The 19,694-nt window shown below is 41.8% G+C and overlaps 2 protein-coding genes across 8 annotated transcripts; one reads left to right on the top strand and one right to left on the bottom strand.

The window, feature by feature from the left end:
* Nucleotides 1–1,163: 1,163 nt before the first annotated feature.
* uba2 (ubiquitin-like modifier activating enzyme 2) lies at nt 1,164–10,193 on the bottom strand. The gene is made up of 17 exons (XM_041037700.1): nt 9,968–10,193; nt 8,548–8,631; nt 8,284–8,354; nt 8,097–8,161; nt 7,899–7,999; nt 7,598–7,719; nt 7,286–7,353; nt 7,010–7,131; nt 6,702–6,801; nt 6,359–6,510; nt 5,998–6,091; nt 5,785–5,897; nt 4,944–5,099; nt 4,613–4,709; nt 3,953–4,058; nt 3,687–3,829; nt 1,164–2,589 (listed from the first exon to the last, which is right to left on the bottom strand). Exons 1-17 carry the CDS (start codon nt 10,106–10,108, stop codon nt 2,375–2,377), a joined length of 1,950 nt encoding a protein of 649 aa, XP_040893634.1. The 5' UTR covers nt 10,109–10,193; the 3' UTR covers nt 1,164–2,374.
* Nucleotides 10,194–11,838: 1,645 nt separating this feature from the next.
* lcat (lecithin-cholesterol acyltransferase) lies at nt 11,839–19,594 on the top strand. Of its 7 annotated transcripts, none has more exons than XM_041037727.1 (9): nt 11,839–11,964; nt 12,322–12,448; nt 13,304–13,506; nt 15,311–15,467; nt 15,908–16,023; nt 16,319–16,414; nt 17,424–17,648; nt 17,884–18,079; nt 18,397–19,594. In XM_041037727.1, the coding sequence occupies exons 3-9, from the start codon at nt 13,356–13,358 to the stop codon at nt 18,758–18,760; spliced, it is 1,305 nt and encodes a 434-aa protein (XP_040893661.1). In that variant the 5' UTR covers nt 11,839–11,964; nt 12,322–12,448; nt 13,304–13,355; the 3' UTR covers nt 18,761–19,594. The 7 variants fall into 7 exon arrangements, with proteins under 7 accessions (XP_040893661.1, XP_040893662.1, XP_040893659.1 ...); XM_041037728.1 differs by having other exon boundaries at nt 13,301–13,506; XM_041037725.1 differs by having other exon boundaries at nt 11,840–11,964; nt 13,200–13,506.
* Nucleotides 19,595–19,694: the final 100 nt, after the last annotated feature.

The raw sequence follows: 19,694 nt of genomic DNA, 5'->3' as shown, positions 1-19,694 counted from the left end.
CATATTATTTTTACAGTCGTAATCAACAGCTTACAGTGTCGTGATATGAATCATAACATCAATAACACCACTACTAATATTATTTTAATGATAACGATCACAATACTTGAGCTACTACTTCTAATAATAACAATAATTTCTATTAACTATATATAAACAATTCCATTTACAGTATAATGCAACTTTTTTTTTCCAAATATTTACCTTGTCCATATAAAGTATTTCACTTCTGTCTTATCAACTCATTTACTGCCAGAGGTGGAAGAAGTATTCAAATCGACATTATATAATATATATTTATATAAGTATAAAGTAGCATAAAATGGAAATACACAAGTGATGTACAAGTACCTCAATAATGTATTTAAATACAGTACTTGAGTAGAAGTACTCAGTCCCTCCCACAGCTGACAAACCCCATGAACAAGTGTCATTTTTGTTATTACAGTATTTTTCATGCAGCGATATAAAAGATGATCAAACAAACAGCGAAAAGTCTTTTTCAGAGACACGGTCTGTGAACATCAGTCTACAAAACTGTTCATGAGCAGGAGCATCTTCAAATGTCTCATCTGTGCTCTGTATTGCGAGCGATCCTCCCAAGGCGAACAGTGAAGATTCATCTTATCAAACTAGATTTTCTTAAGCTTGTTTATAGTAAAGAGCTCTGTGTGTGTGTGTGTGTGTGTGTGTGTGCATGCGTCGTATGTAGTTGTGTTGCATCACGGTCACCTTCTGAATAATGTCACACTCTGTACAGAACTGACCACATGACTGTCAGACTTTTTATCCAACTAAATATTTACCAGACACCAATAAAATCTGATTCATGTGCTGATGATGTCAAAACACAGGCTCTTACAAACAACATGTTGTTCTGAATGTGGGTTTAGTGTGTTTACTTTAGATCTTTTTCTGAACTCTCAGTTCTTTGTCTTATCTTTCTGGACTTTGTGACGACAGGCCCTCAAGATAGACCACGTCTACAATCCCCAAACTATATAAACTGACGACATGCAGAAAACACCTGAGTCTGTGTTTATGGGATGTTTTTAGGTTGTTTTCCCCAATTCACTTTTAATAATGGGATGGATATACAATATACTCAATGTTAAAAAAAACTCAAGAACTCTGTACAAACATGAGCAAGACAGAACAAGACGTCTCTGCATTGTTGAATTTATTGTCTTTACCAAATTGGTCCAAAGGGCTCTCACAGCCTTTCAAGCACAAATCAGATCACAATGAAATATGAAATTATGGACACAGATACAAGGGTCAGACTGGAGAAGTCAGCAGGTGATCAACTGCTACCCTCTGTGAGGGAGTGGTTCTCATGTTAGCTAAGAGCAGGACTCCACTGCCATCACACAGTCCAGTTAAACCCCTGCAGTACGAAAAAGAATGGCCGGTTCTATTCCATCCCTGGTGTCTGAACTGTCTTTAGCCATCTTAAAAACAAAGTGCGACCTCTTTGCTCCAACCAAACTGATTATACTAATAAAAAGCCACTGTAACATGTTTACATTAAACTACAACTAGCCTGGACCTAAGCTGCTTGTGCTTAGAGCCTTTGAAGGATACAGAGCAGTCACTGCAGTTTTACAGGGAGCCATGTTGGCTCCACTGTGCTGCTCCATGGCTGTTTGAGTAACTTTTTTTTTTTTGATTCCCTAAGAGCTGGACGCCTCACTGTGGCGGTGTTATGGAGGGCACGATTATATATTTGCAGCCAAAACATGTTAGTTCTAGAAAAGAGGTAGCAAACTAACGCCCCATGGCACAACGTGGCCAAACTCGCCACCTGTGCCTCTGTGCTTTACCAACCCGTTCACAGACATCAACAGCACCTACAGGCAGGCACCTACAGAGTACCACTGACTGCACACTCCTCGCTCTGTCTGTCTTTCGCTGTCCCTTCACAACAACTGAGATCAATATTACAACCCAAGAAAATGTTTTGGTTTTAAAACGTTTGTAACCTGATCACAAAGCACAAAAACACCCTGACTTGTGTAGCATGAGAAATACAGTACGTTTATAAAAAATACAAAAAAAGCACTTGTTTTTTTTTTTTTACCATCAAGAGAAGCATTTTATAGGGACAAGGAATGAATAAAAATAACAAAAAAGAAGTTGCATGTGTTTTTCAAAACTTTTTAAAGTGTAGAATCTATTTACAGTATCACGTGGAGAGCGGAGGGAATATGAAAGCACAAACACAGAGTTGGGGAGGAGGAAGTGACGAAAGATAAAGCAGGACAGTAAATTGTTCTTCATAAAAGAGGTGTTTTATTTAAGCCTACTGTCGGTCTTGAGTCAAAATGACAAGCTTTCAAAGAGTTCTCAGTCCTTCAGGAGACCGTGGGAGGGGTTAGTCTAGAGCGATGATGTCGTCGTCGTCATTGTCGGTGGCGGCAGCTGCTGCACTCGATTGCTCCGTACGTGGGCGCTTGGTGGAGGACTCGCCGGTTTCTGCGGCCGAGTGCTTCCTCTTGGTGCCGCTGCTCACCGCTGCTGCAGAGCTGGACGACACCGCTTCTTCCTCATCAGAGTCAACGATCATGAGATCATCGTCCTGTGCAGGAGCTGAAAGACGGTGGACAACAAGGTTTACGCTCACGTTAAAAAGCAGATACTGTTTCTACAAAAGACGGGAGCCCTAAGCCTTCGAAGAAAAGCGGCTCTGACTGCAATTGGAGCCTTTGTGTAGTTTAAAAAAAAACCTGCTGGTCCACAGGTCAGGTCAAAACATTCATACTGGGAAAACCTAACAAAAGAAGACCCAAACTGACACTGTGAAACAAATATTTTGGTGTTGTTGAGGTAACAACGATAAACACTTCTTGCGCAAATTAAGCCCAGTTAATATCCAGCTACAGAGCTACAGTTTGAAACCTCCAGCTCTTTAAATGCAGTTTCAGGCAAACCTACACCACCCACTGGGAAGAAGAATAACAGCAGCAACAGTTCAGAACAGCCGGTGTATTGCAGACATGCAGATGCACTTCTGCTACTGGCAGATAATGAATGTTACAAGAGCAATTTTTGTTGTTGTTGTATTATTTTACATTTAAAAAAATCTGTAAAATACCAGTACCTGTGTCACCTGGTACCCATCAACCTAGATCAAGAACGTCTTTCAAAATTTTTATTTTAAACCGCATTTGCATTAGGAGGCAACTGATTGCAAACAGTGTTCCATCTGAGAAACAGATCTATGAGTCTAAAAACCTTAAAAACACTTAACAACACATAATAAGGAAGGAATTTACAACTCTGAAAATTTATTGAAGCAACAATCATTGTCTCCTTGCAGGGTTGCTACATAGTGTTTGCCATAGTGTTACTACCTGTCTGAACACATTCCTCTCCTGCTGCATCTACTTTTCTTTTACATGGGAGAGGTGATGTACAACTGGCATGACAACTGCCCCTTCCACAGAACCTACAGCCTGTTAAACACGCTCGAGCTTGTGATACAAGCCTGTTCAGTCACATGTTTCACATGATACTTAGGAATCCAGATACCACCACAAATGATGAAAGCCAGCAAACAGACACTCCAGATCACTGACACAGTGCAGCACACACATCCCTGCTCGTCTCAATCACTCTCATTCAATAACTGGATCATTTAATACACAGACAGAACTAAATTAATGATGAGTCTAACTGCGGCTGACCTTTAGAGGAGGTGGACGGCTGGGCGGAGTCCTTGTTGCCGTTGGTGATGCTGTTAACCTCTTCCTGGTTACTCTGAGGGGGCGGGGCTTTGTCAGGGGCCTCACCTACTACCTCAAATTCCACGTCCCGCTCCAGTTCCTCGCTGCCAACGAAGACAGACGCCAAACACGTATCATTTTCAGGTTCACTCACCGGAGAGGCATCATCAAAACAAAACACACAGCCACATTCATGTGCACAGACCCATGTACGCAGAGGGACATACGTGTGCAGGACGTTAATGAGGAGTGTGTAGTCTTGCAGGAAGTCATCAGCTTGCAGACGGCTGCCGTTACGGATCCCAAAGTCAGAGAGAAATTTGCTGTTGTTGGCTGTAAAGACAGGATGAGTATTACACCCATGCGTAACAACAAGTATGTGCTTGTAGTAGAATACACGTGGGGACAATCTGTGCCTTTATTTCCACTCCCTGACACCCACGAATGTTTTAAAGATCGTAAACCATAAAACATAATAAGACTGTTAATATCTGATTTTTATAATAATTTTAATTTGTAAATTTAGGCTATACTTGAATGAATGAACTTGACTCCAGCCAACAACTATAGAATATGCACACACAAACATCCAATACATAATCTTCTTTTGATTTCATTACTCAAAAAATCCTCTGAAATATATTCCCCCCAATGTGTATCTCGCACATGTTGTGAGTGCTATGACAACTACCACAGCACCCTCTCCTGTCCAAATGGAGACTCACTGCACTTCAGTTTCCATTTTCACCAAACCACCAATGACCAAACATATATTTAATTAATATATATTTTCAAACGTCTTACAGAATGATGGCAAAGAGGTCAAAGTAAACATCTTGAAAGGTTTGTAAATTGTATTGATGACACACTGTCATTTTTGCCCTTACCTTCTGTCTCTCCCTCCTCAGAGGAGATGAGTATGGTCCCTTTTCCATCCTCTATCTGAACATCTGGAGCCACCATGCCGAACCTTTCCTTCAGGATCTGAACAAATATACAAAAACATTAAATCCACAACCGGTAAACATCTCACCCTAACATGACACCATTTAGGTCCACAGCAACATTTATAATACAACAACCCACCCCCTCCCATGTGAGCCACAGGGATGTAGATTATACACATCTTCAGGAACAGTTTTCTACTTGTATAACTTGTATTAACATGACTTTCACTGGGACAGAGGGATGAGAAGTACAGCTTATTATTATTATTACCCTGTCCTGCAGAGAGAGGACCATGGTTTTATGGACGTTGAGTTTAACTGTGACTTCGGGTTTGCTGACGCAGACGTAGCAGTTGGCGCTGGGTGGGTCCAGGATGCACGGAACCAGCAGCTTCTTCCTGAGGTTGGGACACTTGTTCAGGAAGATCTGGAGAGAAGACAAAGAACGGTTTAAAATGCTGGAGGGTAATGCAGCTGGCAGAAAGGACGCTGCTCTGGACCCCGTTACTCTGGTAACATGGTTTTTGTTGTCGACACGACTCGGCTAACATCGTGCTCTATTTATAACAAACCCTGTTGGCTTATTCTGATATTAACCAGGCTACTATGGCACATGGCAAAATCTCTCACCTTTCATTTTCCATTTTTACACTTACAAACGTCAGCTACTGGAGCATGACACTGGGATTATTTCACATTGATACTAAAAGTCAAAGAGAAGGCGTTGCACATTTTTTTCTGTTAAATGAAATTTTCATGAGTCTGATGCATTTTATGAAACATGACACCACAACCATCTGTGATCTGCATCTGAGCAGCGCTTACACATTGGTTTTAAGAAATGGAAATTTAATGCTGTTTTTCAAGACGGCTGTATGAGGAACACACAGGAAGAAATTGGCATTGCTTCTGACCAGGAATCTGTCTACAGTAAAACTGGAAAGCTGATAGTGACGCTGGGATCAATGATCAATCATTGGAGATACTGTTAATAAGTATGAATAACAGCTGTGTATGAGGATTATACTTTATTTAGGACTGACACAAAAAATGTGTGGCAGCAGAATTAACAGCTACATGGACCAGTTTAATCAGACAGTGGTTGAACTAACCGTGCGACAAGATTCCAGTTCCCCCGACAGGATCTTGAGCCCCTCCAGCACGATGAGTCCAGCAATGACAGCGTTGGTTGTGGCAATAGCTGGGATGATGTTTCCTGCCATGGCTGAAACAAATTAACAAATAAATACATTCATACTCTCGATTAGAGACATTCACACTTTTGGTGAAAAGTTTCAGAACACCCCGCGAGAGGGCCAACTTACACTTTACATCAAAGCGGCTCTTCATGTTCATGCTAAAGATGTGCATACGCAGGTTTGCTGCTGCCGTAACAAAGTCCATGGCTGGAGGATCATCCTGACAACAAGGGGAGCCAGTGAAGGCGTTAAACTCACACAAAACACATTCAAAACACAGCACGTGTATATGTGTGTCACTAACATTTCACTATTGTTGTGTATTTTATAGAAAGAAAACTGAAATCATCAACAACTCAGACTTGAAGTCTTTTCTTTCACAAACAAATGACAGATTTGTATGTATCTCTCAGTGTTTTATGGAATAACAATTTATTTATTTTTAACATTCCCTCCAGCTCTATATTAGTATGTGTTAGTGTGTTACCTTGTCCCAGACCAGCTCGGCACCTTCTCCCTTCTCCTGCAGCTGTGAGCGGAGAGTCTCCACGCTTTGCCGGAACAGCTGGCAGTAACCCCAAACACCCAGAACCTGCTGGTCCTTCAAACCAGAACCTGGACTCTCCTCCTGAGGACACGCTGGGACACACAGAAGTATGGATAAATATACCAACAAACAAATACACACAGTCAAGAGAGGCAGACACTCAATGGCTACGCTGAAATGTGGCTATAATAACATTGTACACACACTAACACTTTACTAACACAGATCAGCCATGACCCGTAAGTCCAGTAAGACAGCTGACGTAAATATTTAGCAGACATACCACTGTTCTCTAGCTGCTGCCAGTCCAGGGGTGTTGGTGCTTTCCTCTTCTTCCACAGTTTGTCCATGGTCAGCAGGTACATGATATCATCCTTGAACAGCTGGAGACGAAAGCCAATCATAACCATAAAAGGCAGCATCAGAAATGCAAAACACAACATTTAAAACAACCTGAAAACCTGATCTCAAGCTTTTCATTACAGAAAAAGTTTAACAATACTCTCAAGTTTCACAGGAAAGCTGTACATGAAGCGAGTTACAGAGTCTGCATCGGAAATAGCCCTACAAGTGTGACAGTCTGACTGATACCTTGTTGAAGAGTTTGACGGGGTCGTATCCAGTGGAGCGGGCCCATTCCTTGGTGGAGACGCGCTTGATGTCCCCGTCTTTTTCTGAGGCTGTGGCACGAGCCGCCGTCTCTTCAGGGTTCCCTGTGCACAGAAAACAAGTTTTAGACAGGATAGGGTGCTTGTGTATTTCTACCTGTATCACTAAACATCAAATTCTGTCACAAATGGCATGAAAAAAAGAGCTGAGGAAAAAAATCTCATCAGATGAAACAAACGTAATGACACTCTCACTCACATGCAGCCTCTGGGTCCGCTGTGTCAGGTGACACCTCTTGGTCTGCGTCCTCTTCTCCAAATAGCTGACTGTTGGTAACAGAGAAACAATGCAAGATGAACAATGGAACACAGCATATGCACCTCTGTTGTTTCTGAAATATTATGGCCCTTTTCCCCGTTTTAGCACCTTTGAAGAATAATTACAGATATTCTTCAGTACTAGTGATTGTTTTTAAAGTGCAGGGCCAATCTAGAGAAGGATTATTGTCCAATATGCCTGTGTTTGCATTGTAGTCCAATTAAACGGCGCTAGAACTTAGTTAAGCCTTACTTGAAGAGATACTTGGCCCAGACTATGCAGTGTATGGGCTCAGACGGCGTGTTTCTTATGGTACATCCTGGGAACGTCTTCTGGGAAGGCTTAGGTTGGCACTCATAGCACTCTGTCATTCCCTGGAGAAGGGAGGAAAGGAAGAAATAAAGGAAGGAGAAAAAAAGAGGAAAGATACAAACTAAAATGAGATATTCACTGATCTACTACCTCGCCTAAATATGTGCAGAGAAACAATATGTTTTCTGGACAGGATGGTATATCAAAAGGTTTTAGGCTAACCAAGATGTGCATGTCCTACCTTCTTGATGACTGTGACTTGTCCCAGGTAACCAGCTGTGCCGCTCTCTATCAGAGGAATATCAGCCGCCAAGCACATCCTGTTCACATGATTGCGGGCCGCTACAGAGACAAAGGTGTTTTATTTTTCCTCATAACTGAAAACGTTGGCAGTCAGGAGTAAAGAAAAGTTTAAATCATTGAGGTCAGGTGAGGATACCTCTGTTATCCAGAGCATTCATCACAAGCATGAACTTTCTGAAGAACTCCACATTGTAGTCAGGGCTGTTGGAAAAATAAAAGGGCTCACAATCATGGTGATCACTCAGGCTTCACCGCAAGAGTATAGATAAAATTGATTTGTTTATTAAATGAGTGAAAGGGACAAGAAAAAGGAAGAAACTCACTTCATGATGCTGTCATGGTAGGCAGTAATATTTGCACTGGGGCAGAACTGCAAGGCGCTCTCCTTGGCCACCTGCAAAACAAGAAAGAAACAGAGTAGTTGACTGAGGCAGAAATGCACAAACAGCCCACAGAAAATGGTTTAGTCTATGGTAAAGTGTTACAGAAAGCACACAGATTTCAAGGTGTTTTACAGAACACAGTGTCAGCTCAAAGGAGATTTTTAACAACCGGTGGCAGAGGTCAGTTTCCTCCTGTTTACATACCTGTGCTTTAGATTTGCCAACATGCTTCTTCTGAAAGAGGAACTGACGATTCAGGTTGCTGACATCAATTGTGTCCAAGTCAATCTGCCAAAATCAATAAGGTTGTAATGTCAGTTGTGTGTACATGTAACTGAATATATATGACACCAATCAAATTACCACACACAAACACAACTTCAGACAATGAAATTTTGCCTAGTCTAATTAGAACAAAGATATCTGCTGGTGCACATGATAACAAATATGGACAACTAGACGATTTAAGGATTCTGGACGAAGGCCGTCTGGTTATCTACTTGTAATATTTTCACCAGCTCGGTTGTATTTGCAAGTCCAGGTGGACTGTAAGTCCAAAATTTGTCTCAAACAGACTCATAGCTTTTGTTATGACTGAGGATTATAAAAACAACTACCCGTACAAAGTGAAGGTCAGCAGGGCGAAACTTAGGTCAACAGACCGGAATAATCGTCTCACGATATTCATCAGTAGAGCTCCACTACTGACGCTCCCAAACTACCTTACATCTCATACAAAAAAAGTATAAACTACAAACTGCCCTCAACCTACTGTACCTTCTTTCATTCAAGATTTTAAAGATTTCCTATCTGATATTTATTATGATCCCTTTATTAATTCTACTTGTCACTTGATTGTTGGTTGCACAGATGGGTTGTTCTTGTACATTGGCTGTGTGACTATAAATGTTTTTGTTTTCTATGCAAAAAATATTATTATAGTGACAATTAGTATATCTGAATATATATGTTCTCAGAGTCGCACATACATTCCCTGCTCGTTTTTATTAAAAAGGAATAAAGGTGAACATGAATCTGTCGCTGAGTTTAGCCTGAACCCCTGTCTGATACCCGGTGACAGTCACAAACGCTTAGCTCTAAACATCTGACTGTTGACCCTTGAAAACCAAAACAACCACTACTCTTACTGTTAGTACAAGTGCTGCACGAACAGGCGCAATTTTCGTCCAGTGTAACTATACCCTGCGACAGTATTAACTGTATAATATAACCTAACACAGCTAAACAAAGGGTTTTCCAAGTGTGTCTGTTTTGGCAGTTAGCCATGCACCCGGCTAGCTAGCCGTCACATTACAAAGAAGTTACCGAGCTAACTTAGCGGTGTTAATGGCGCCAAATGCTTCAGCTACATTGCTACGGCAGTGATCGTATTTTTTCTAAATCACGTCCGGGCCTGTCCATTTAACTATGCTCTCAGGGACAGAGAAGTTATCACCTCGTCCCCGAATACTTGTGTGTTTTACTACTTTGAATGCCACGTCTTAGGAATTAGTCCGAGCCCGCACACCTCCAAATGCAGTGTGTGCAGCACAAAGACCTAGCCTGATAGCCAGCTAGCTAACACACACACACATACACACAAACAAACATAAATGTGACGGACCACTTCGATGTTTTTGAAGCCGGTGAGGACGAGGTTCTTCAACAACTCGCAGCCAATCCCCCCCGCTCCCACCACCAGCACCTTGCAGGTGGAAAGGGAGTCGGCCAGCTCTTTTCGGAGGGCACCCACCAGTTGGACCATGTCGATCGGCTAGAGACAGAACCAGAGCCTGCAGCACCGGGAGGCTAGCGGGTACCTTCTTCTGCAACAGAACCGAAGTCCCGCCTACTTCCGGGTCACTCGACTTCTTCTCCTTTAGGATTCTGAGGCGTTTTTGACCAAAGTGTTGTCGTAGCGCCCTCTTCTTGATGGTTGGAAATTCAACTCGTAGATTTGAACCAATTTTGGTGGACTTTTCAAAACAGTTTCCCACTAATTAGCCTTCCCACAAATTAGCCTCCCACACTAATTTAGCTTGTTTACATAACCTTGGTAAAAAATCTTTTGTCGGTGTTGGCATCAAGACACATAAATGTAGCCACTTTGTCATGCGTTTTCTGTCCCAGTTGGCACTTGGCCTGGAAGAATAAATAATGTAAAGATGAAAAATACACAAGACTAAAATGCATGCAGCATCTCAACCTATGCAATCATATTTTTATAAAAAAGAGATTAAAAGTTGTCTCACATAAGTGCTACAGGAAGAGCGCAGCATGTTGAACATGGGAGCTGTCCCCAGATTCATTCCCTCCCAGGCATCCTTGAAAAATTCAGGCAACTTAAGAAGGACGCCTCCGTTGGAACTGTGGAAAAAGGTCTCTGCCTGTGAGTCTCTTTCAATTCTGTCTTGAAGTCGCCCATAATGCTGCAACCAGTCATACTTGTGGGGACAGCTACTAATTAAACAATAAATATACCTAAATATACCAACTAATTAAACAATTTTCTACAGTTTTTTGACTCAGTGGGTTTCTTCTTTTACAAACTATTTCCCCAGCCTTGGAAAAAAACAGTTCAGACGGCACAGATGAGGCTGGGGTGTGTGTGTGTGTGTGTGTATGTGTGTGTGTGTGTGTGTGTGTGTGTGTGTATGTATTTGAATCTATGTCTCATCTATATCTAATGTTTTTTAGATTATATATCTATATAACTCTTTATCTATATCTAATTTATATATTATATATCTATTGCTCTATATACACTGACTTATACGTTATCAACACTACTGACTCTCAAAACACCTAACAAACGCAACAAACCGACATACTCTGCAAAAAAAAAAAAAAATCAAATGACCGCGACTATACAGAGCTATTCTATCTCTGAACACACTCGATCCCGCCACGTGATGGCGAACCAATCGGGTGATTCCTATGACCTCCGAAGCACTCACGTGCTTCTAACCACACCTCGGTACAGTGGTTCAATACAACTGCCTCATGAGCTACCGCGCATGTGTCGGAGCCTCGAGTGTTAGAGGACCATGACAAGGGACGACTCCCACACTCTTCCAACCTAACCACCACCCTGAGTCAGGGTGCCGTTTCTACATGCATATGCTGGTGGTGCATGCTGGGAGATGGGGACGGCGCCAAATGGCCAATTTCCCCACACAGTAATATGATAGATAATAGAAAACAGCTTAGCGGCGCAGACGATTTTCTTTTTACGTGGTTGTGCCGCCCACCATGTGATGCCGCCCCGGGCGGCTGTCCGGTTCGCCCGTGCCAAAAACCGCCACTGGCAATGACCTTGTGCCCCACTTACAGTGGCCAAACATGTACCATGCTCTGTAGTAACCTCACAGTTGAACAAACAGAGTGAACAAACAGAGTGTATTCCTGTCAGGATGTTGTCATTCCCGCCGTCACTCTCAGCTAAAGTAGCTGCCATAAAATAATTTTTTAAATGTTCAATGTATTTTCTGTCCCCAGCCTCATGAAACAAACGCGACTTTGTGAGACGCGCCGGTTATAAAATGTCCTAATTAACAGAAAACGGTTGGAGCATCAGTTCGCTGATGAAGCCTCTGGCGTTGTCGCGACTCTGTATCCGTGGTAACCGCGAGATGTGGTGACGTTTCAACAAGTTACCTTCACGTGATGTTTCAAGTTTTGAAATTTTGTTTACAGAGTTGTGTTTAGTGCCTGTTGTGACCATAGACCCAGGCAGGTTTAATGGTACATGCAGGGGCCCACAGAGGATTAAGGTCTTATCAGCAATTCACTGTTTTAATCACTACGTATAAACATCAGTATTATCAGTATTGGCCATGAAGAGCAAACTAAGGTCCGTATATTGGTTTCTGAAACAAACTACCAAAAGCCGAAGATGTTATTCTATGTGAGAATGATGTGATAACTTCACCTGTGTTGTTGTTGTTGTTGTTAAGTGTTATTCATTTCACACAAAAGGTCTTGAAGTTCTGGAGTTTACGAGAAGCCTGAAGGGAGCACCAGCTGTCCGGAAACTTGTCGCTGCCCGGACACTCACAGCTGGATTCTGCTGAGTGTGAAGGGAAGAGGAGGCTTTGGCTTTGAAGTAAGTGTTTTTTCATGCTAATGTTTTTACTGCACGACGTCAGTTTATCATCTGTTTTACTGAACTCGGTTGTGTGGGGCTTAGTAGGCCTGTGAATGGAGCACTCACTGATAATCTGTTAACAATCTGATATATTCTTTTGTAATTGTGTGCGTTGCACGACGTATATATCAGGCACATATATTACCATTTTACTAACCTGTAGCTGCATCTTTTAACGTTTTATCAAGATCAACATGTTGATTACTGTGTCTTATTATTGCTTCTCCACGTCAGAGCCAATGAAACAAAACATGCTTGTGGCAAGTATTGCTTGCATGTCGAAATGGTTGCTGTATTACTGTAATATTGGTTTGCAGCTTGCACCTACATCATAACATTAAAGTAAATAATCATTAACAAAATATGATTGTATTAAATTGATTTAAAAAATGTTACTAAATAATTACTTGTTTTTTGAAGAAACACGTTTTTTGTGTGTCAGAAAATAAATCATTCACTCCTCAGTGCTCTTTGTTAATCATTTACATTCAGCTGTGTACACAAATACGTATGATTTGGAAGAATCAATAGGGGGCAATGGGTAACCTGGACACGTTTTATTTGTCCCTGCACGTGTACGTTTGTCCCCGTGAGTGTGCGCGCGTGGGCTGATAAATGTGTGATTCATCTTTCTCTGTGTAAACCAAGTGTTTCGGAGATTAAAAGTGGCCCATGGCGCTAACATGTTCATCTCCACTCTGCTGGTCAGGAGTGAATGTGGTTTTCCCGTAGAACAGGTAATAAAGCCAAACGTCGCCGCTGTTCTGACCTCACGTTTTCTGGCCGGCCCGCCTCTCCCTCCGCCTCCAGCAGCATTCAAACCGAGGCACAGCTCTGTCCCACAGCACAGCTGGTTGAAGGAAACATGGGGTCCGCTGGACATCTCTGCTCGGTGCTGCTGGTTGTATTTCTGCTGGGGCTCCATCACTCCTCAGGTTTCTGGGTCGTCAACGTTGTCTTCCCACCCAACGCCAAACCCAGAGTCCCAAGCAACAGCACTCCACCGCTCATCATCGGTAAGTGTAGCTGAGGAATCATAAAGTTGTGTTGTTGGAGAATCTTAGATGCCAGAGTAACACTCCTGCAGATATACCCGCATACTCAGAATCTAAAATCTGCCAGTCAGGACCAAGCCTTGATGTCCAGCTGGGCAAAAGGGACCTAAAACTCCATGGGTCCCCAAAAGCATCAGGCAAAATATGTGTCTCCTGGTTGGTGCTAATTTAATCATTTAAATTCATGTTCCCTCATCAGTCTACACTCAATACTCCATAATGACAGAGCAAAAGCAGAATTTTTGCACATTTTGTAAAAAGAAAAAAAATGAAATATCACATTGACATAAGTATTCAGACGCTTCACTCAGTACTCAGACCTTTAGAGTCTCGAGTCTTCTTGGGTGTGACGTGACAAGTTTTGCAGACCTGGATTTGGGGATTTTCCTTCCATCCCTCTGTGCAGATGCACTCTGTCTGGTCGGATGGGGACCGTCGGTGGTTTCAGGTGTTCGGCTGGGTTCAAGTCCGGGTTCTGGCTAAGCCACTTAAGGAAATTCATGGAGTTGTACCAAAGCCTCGCCTGTGTTGTCTTGACTGTGTGTGTTCAGGGTCATTGTCCTGTCGGAAGGTGAACCTTTGACCCAGTCTGAGGTCCTGAGTGTTCTGGACCAGGTTTCCCTGTCCTGTTTATCTAGGTCAAACTGAGGCTTTTTAGGCACAAAGGACCTCACTCTGTACTGGACCTCCACACTTCAGCCGTAGGGGTTTTACTCTGTCTGGTCTTGTAAAGACCATGAATTTCTCTTAAACAACATGTCATTGATGTTTTATTATAATATTATTTTGTGCAGTATGAGAAATGCTCTTTGTTATGAAACAGACTAAAAGAGTGATCCTCTAAAGCTTCACCACAGCTTTGTTCTCAGAGTCTTGGAGTACAGGCTTTAGCATAACTTGACATAATGATGCTCAAAACCTTCACTGACATGTAGCCCAACAAAATACAAGAAAAGCTGCTAAAGGCTATGTATGGTCTGTGCTTGGTGGTCTTTGTCTCTGTGTGGTAAGGGTTCTCCTGATCAATCTAGTTGCCCAATAATATGACTCCTCTGGGCCTAAAAGACCCAGCTACATCAGTCTCTACCTGAAGAAGAAACTCAAGGTTTTCTTTGGTTCTGATCACATGAACAGATGTGCTTGTCCAAGCTTCATGTTAGATCCATAAATATTATAAGTAAGTTTTATGTAAAAACTATAGAGCATTTAAAGCATGTGCACAAAGTGTATTAATTTCAGCCTAGATGAAAGTGGTCCAACACAGTTTACTGTCACACATTCTGTCAGATGTTGTGAAAAACACTTTTGAGCAGTAAAGTGTTTTAAACTGATTTCCACACTTATTTTCTGGGTCTTTTTGGCAGATGATGTGGTAACAATTGGCCAAAAAGTACAGATTCGGTCATGAAATCAAGGAAGGGAGCTGCTGATGGTGACAAACCCACAATTAATGCACAACTCTGCTGTTTTGGTATTGTGGCCAGGAAACCCCTCTCTCATCAACCTCTCCTCCAGCCAGCTGCTTTGAACAAACAAGAGCTAATAAACCAGCTGCACACGACCTACCCAGATGCCCCGAAGTGTTATTGAATATGTGTCTTTTATTTCCTCCTATTCCATTTATTATCTTGTGATTAATTGAATGTGTTGGGACACCTGTAGCTCATTTGAATGACCTATAGTACATTTGTACACATATGTACAGTATATATTGTTGCAAAGTGATTGACTGATGTGATGTGTATGTGTCTGTTTGTGCGTCCAGTACCCGGGAACTTGGGGAACCGTCTGGAGGCTAAGATAGACAAGCCGACGCTGGTCCACTGGATGTGCTACAAGAAAACTGAACACTGGTTCCCCCTGTGGCTTGACCTCAACATGTTCATGCCTATAGGTGTAGACTGCTGGATCGATAACATTAGGTAACACTGATCCACTATCTGTATTACCTTTCACAATCAAACAGCGTGATGACACCCCTTTCCCTTTGCTCCACATCTCCGCCTAACTACAGGTGTACAGCAGATGTTGCTACATATTTGGAAAATATTTCCTGATCCTTGGTCATAAGTTGAAGGTGTAACATTTTCATGCCATGTTCTCCCTGTTATATTTTGAATGGCGAATCCCAATTACAGTAATGTTCACACTTCATGTCATGTCATTACTGTACATGATGAGGAGCCTTGGATTATTTTTTTTACTCCGCTGTCATAAATCTCCCAGTCTGGTATGAGCAGACAATACCAGAAGGAAAAAGTTATCCTGGGGAGACCAAAATAATTTTGTTCTTTTTCAGATATTATTAGAGTCACATTAGAGAATGTTTTGATTAACGGGAATGTCCATGTTCGTGCCTCAGACTTGTTTACAACCGGACAACTCGGCGGTCATCCAACTCACCAGGGGTGCAGGTGCGAGTGCCAGGATTTGGGCAGACCTATCCCATTGAGTTTCTTGACAATAACAAACTGGCTGGTGAGAGAAATATTACCGTACCGGTGGACTGTGTAGTTGAGATTTATGGATTCTGTCATATTTCCATCCATTTCTTTGTTGAATGACAGAAATATCCAAACATTTCATGCAATGATACTACTGAATTTATCCAACATGCTGTACAGGTCTGTGCTCAATACCTGCCTGAGGCAGATGATGACATTACATGGACTTTGTAGCTCAGCAACTTGTTAACAGATAAAGCAGATCTGGACTCAGACATCTGGTATTGATTGAGTCTGCTGCTTCTTTCTTTCTTTCTTTTTTTTTGCAGGTTATTTTTACACTATGGTGCAACATCTGGTCAACATAGGCTACACCCGAAATGAGACTGTTCGAGGAGCACCGTACGATTGGAGATTAGCCCCTAGTAAGTAACATCAATACACCCTCACCCTCACATACACACTGACATTGTAACTGGTTGATTAAAAGAGCTTTGTGCAGTGTATCTATCACATGGTCATAACACACACTCACCGGTGGGATTTTTATCTTGAGAGAGTATGTAAAAGAATAGGTTTGGCACTTTGCATGTGTTGGCTTTGAAGTATGAACAGTACATCAGAAGGGAAAAGGAGCCTGCATCCCAATTCAGTTTGACCTTTTTAAATAATAATAATGTCCCGCGTAGTTGGTTTTCAGGGCCCCTTTCTCTATGATGGTACTGAAGAGTGAAACAACAGAATTAGAACAGAAGAAGAGTCGTTTTGGCCTCCAACAACTCCTGAGGGGAAACATTTGGCTGTGTAGTGGCAAAATGCCCCACTATGTTCACCAACTAGTTGCTAATGTTGTCTGCCTGTCATTTATTGCTGGAACAGTAGTGGGTTTATTAGAAAACAGCTGCCTTTTACGACTAGAAACAATGTTAATGAGAGTAGTAGGACTGAGCCAAACCAGTAAAGTTGCGGGCTATAAAATCTAAACAATGAGCTGAAAGAAGCTCAAGTGTTCTGTAACCTTAATTAGAGCTGATAATTCTCTGTAGGTTTGTAACGACAGGTGATACCATTCATGCTACAAAATGTTATCTGATGCATTAAAAATATGGAACTATTGATAGGTGAAGCTTGCAATGGGAACTGAAACGACTACACGTAAGGTGAAAAGGATCACTGTTGCTGAGAAACCCCCAGACAAATATCACCCAACTCAGCTCCATTGAGTTCTTTAGCCTCTTTTAGGTCATTGTTTTGTTTTGATTGCAGGCAGAAAAAGTAATTGGCTGGTAACTAAGGTCAAATGTGTTAAAGACAACAATATGGAGACCAAAACAGAGATAATGATTGTGACTGTACATTACATGCACGTATACAGACACTTATTAAAGCCCCTGCCTTTAGCGTGCAATTCTTCTGTCATCCCTCCTCCCATAGATGAGAATAAAGAGTATTTCACACAGCTGCAGGACCTGGTTGAAGAGATGTACAACCAGTACCAGCATCCTGTTTACCTGCTGGGACACAGCATGGGTTGCCATTACGTCCTCTATTTCCTCAACCACCAACCTCAGGCCTGGAAGGACAAGTACATCAGAGGCTTCATTTCCCTGGGAGCTCCATGGGGGGGTGCTGTTAAACCACTTAGAGTCCTGGCATCAGGTAATGCAAAGCACCTAGAGTGAACTACTCACTGGATCTGTACCTGACACTGTCAATATAACAAAATATATATATATATATATATATAAATTCCTCTTCACCCCCATATATTTTGTTATTAATAACAACATCAAAACAAAGGACCTGATTTGATCGAGTATTTCATATTTGATCCATTCAGTCAAGCATGTTCTGCAAAACCCTACATCCTTGCTTCTCATATTTGCACATGCAGGTGAAAATGACGGCATCCCGATGATTTCCAACATCAAGATCCGCGAGGAGCAGAGGATGACGACGACGAATCCCTGGATGCTGCCATCTGAAAAAACCTGGCCGAAGGATCACGCGTTCATCTCCACACCGACTTTTAACTACACCAACCAGGACTACCAGCGCTTCTTCAGAGACATCAGTTTTGAGGAGGGCTGGTAACTATCAGCTTTAATGTCATTACACAGCCTTGATTAACAAAAGACATGCCATTTCCCACTTGAACTCTAGCTCAAATGCTTTGTAAGTTTTAATTATTCGCAGAATAGTGACTATGTAGTATCAGCGGTCTCACCTCATAGCACATGAGAACCTGGACGGTTATGTAAATTACTGTTAAGTGTACAGAGTCTACATCATGTGTCTCATTTAATACTACCACTGGGGGTTGCTAAAGTGAGAAATTTTCAAGTCCACACTATAGTCATAACCCTCCAGGATAATCATCATTTTTTTGCCCTCTTGTTCGTTTCAGGTACATGTGGGAGGACACCAAGAACCTCACTGGTGATCTCCGCCCACCTGGTGTTGAGGTGTGGTGTATGTATGGCGTGGGGCTTCCAACTCCTATAACATACATTTACGATGAGGAGTTTCCCAATGTGGATCCGGTGGACTTTATTTACGCCGATGGGGACGACACGGTGGACAGCTTTAGCATGAGTCTTTGCAAACACTGGGCGGAGCAGCAGGAGCAGCCTGTCCATATAACGGAGTACAGAGGGCTGGCCCACCTGGACATAGTGTTCCACGAAAAGGTGCTCAACCAAATCCAGCATATCCTGGAAGGCAAATCAGAGACACCTCAAGAAGTTGATGTCAGATTTGGAAGCATTTAAGAGTTAAAAAAACATTGAGAGCTGGATTTTTACATAGTTGACTTTTGAGTCAGTTCAGGTGTTAAGCAAAAAACACATTCCACAAGGCTCCAACACTGACTAGCGCCCCCATCTGGACCCAACAAGTGTAACAGTTCCAAACCAATCTGGACTTGCAAGTAACCTAACCCTGAGCCCTCAGCCCGTAAACATGACCTTCTTATCAAAACTAAATGCTGATGACCTGCCTTATGGGTTAACCCCGATCTGTTTATTTATATTCTCGGGCTGTCTGTTTTGTTGTGTCTCCCTCTTATTTGATGGTGATCATGATGAGACATATGGTGGTAATCATGGCACACATCAATAGTTACAAACATAGTAATAGTGATTTTTATTATTATTATTATTATGATTCTTTTGATGTTGTAACCTGTGTAGTTTTATCACAGTTCATTCAGGAAACTTCAGTTCCTGTTACATACATCTTACAAAAAATATACAGTTCTGTTTTGGTTACTTTTGATGGATGATTAATTATCATCATTATTGTATGAAAATATACACATGCCCAGTGACAATATATTGTTATATTATGTGGGTGAGTGAACAGACAGCCTGTTCTTATTGTGTATGATATCACTGTAATATTTCTGGTACGATTTATATATTTTTAGATATCCGTAAAATACATTCTCTAAAAATGATCATTTTGCGTCAGGCACAGGTAGTAGCTTGCAGCTTGCAGCTTGCACATGAAACTAATGTTGTAAAATGATAAGGATATTTTATATATTGCTGTGTTAACATGCCATATTTGAATGTTTCCACGTATAATAAAAGCATCTATGGTAACAAAAGTCACGTGTCAAATGATTAGCCCAAGTCAAAGTTTATGTCTGTGGATCCGTTCCACTACATCTGAGCTCTATTACTTTTGACTTGATTGCGGAAG

The sequence above is a fragment of the Toxotes jaculatrix genome, chromosome 5 (assembly GCF_017976425.1).
Source record: "Toxotes jaculatrix isolate fToxJac2 chromosome 5, fToxJac2.pri, whole genome shotgun sequence".
NCBI lineage: Eukaryota > Metazoa > Chordata > Actinopteri > Toxotidae > Toxotes > Toxotes jaculatrix.
This window is presented reverse-complemented; position numbering and strand designations above follow the sequence as displayed.

Coding starts and splice junctions, on each gene's coding strand:
- lcat (XM_041037725.1), top strand. CDS start 13,206: ATGTGGTTTTCCCGTAGAACAGGTAATAAAGCCAAACGTCGCCGCTGT. Junction 15,468..15,907: donor TGCTGGATCGATAACATTAG/GTAACACTGATC, acceptor TTCGTGCCTCAG/ACTTGTTTACAACCGGACAA. Junction 18,080..18,396: donor ATCAGTTTTGAGGAGGGCTG/GTAACTATCAGC, acceptor TGTTCGTTTCAG/GTACATGTGGGAGGACACCA.
- uba2 (XM_041037700.1), bottom strand. CDS start 10,108: ATGGTCCAACTGGTGGGTGCCCTCCGAAAAGAGCTGGCCGACTCCCTT. Junction 7,132..7,285: donor AGCGGACCCAGAGGCTGCAT/GTGAGTGAGAGT, acceptor TTCTGTGCACAG/GGAACCCTGAAGAGACGGCG. Junction 5,100..5,784: donor AACTGGAATCTTGTCGCACG/GTTAGTTCAACC, acceptor TCTTCTCTCCAG/ATCTTCCTGAACAAGTGTCC.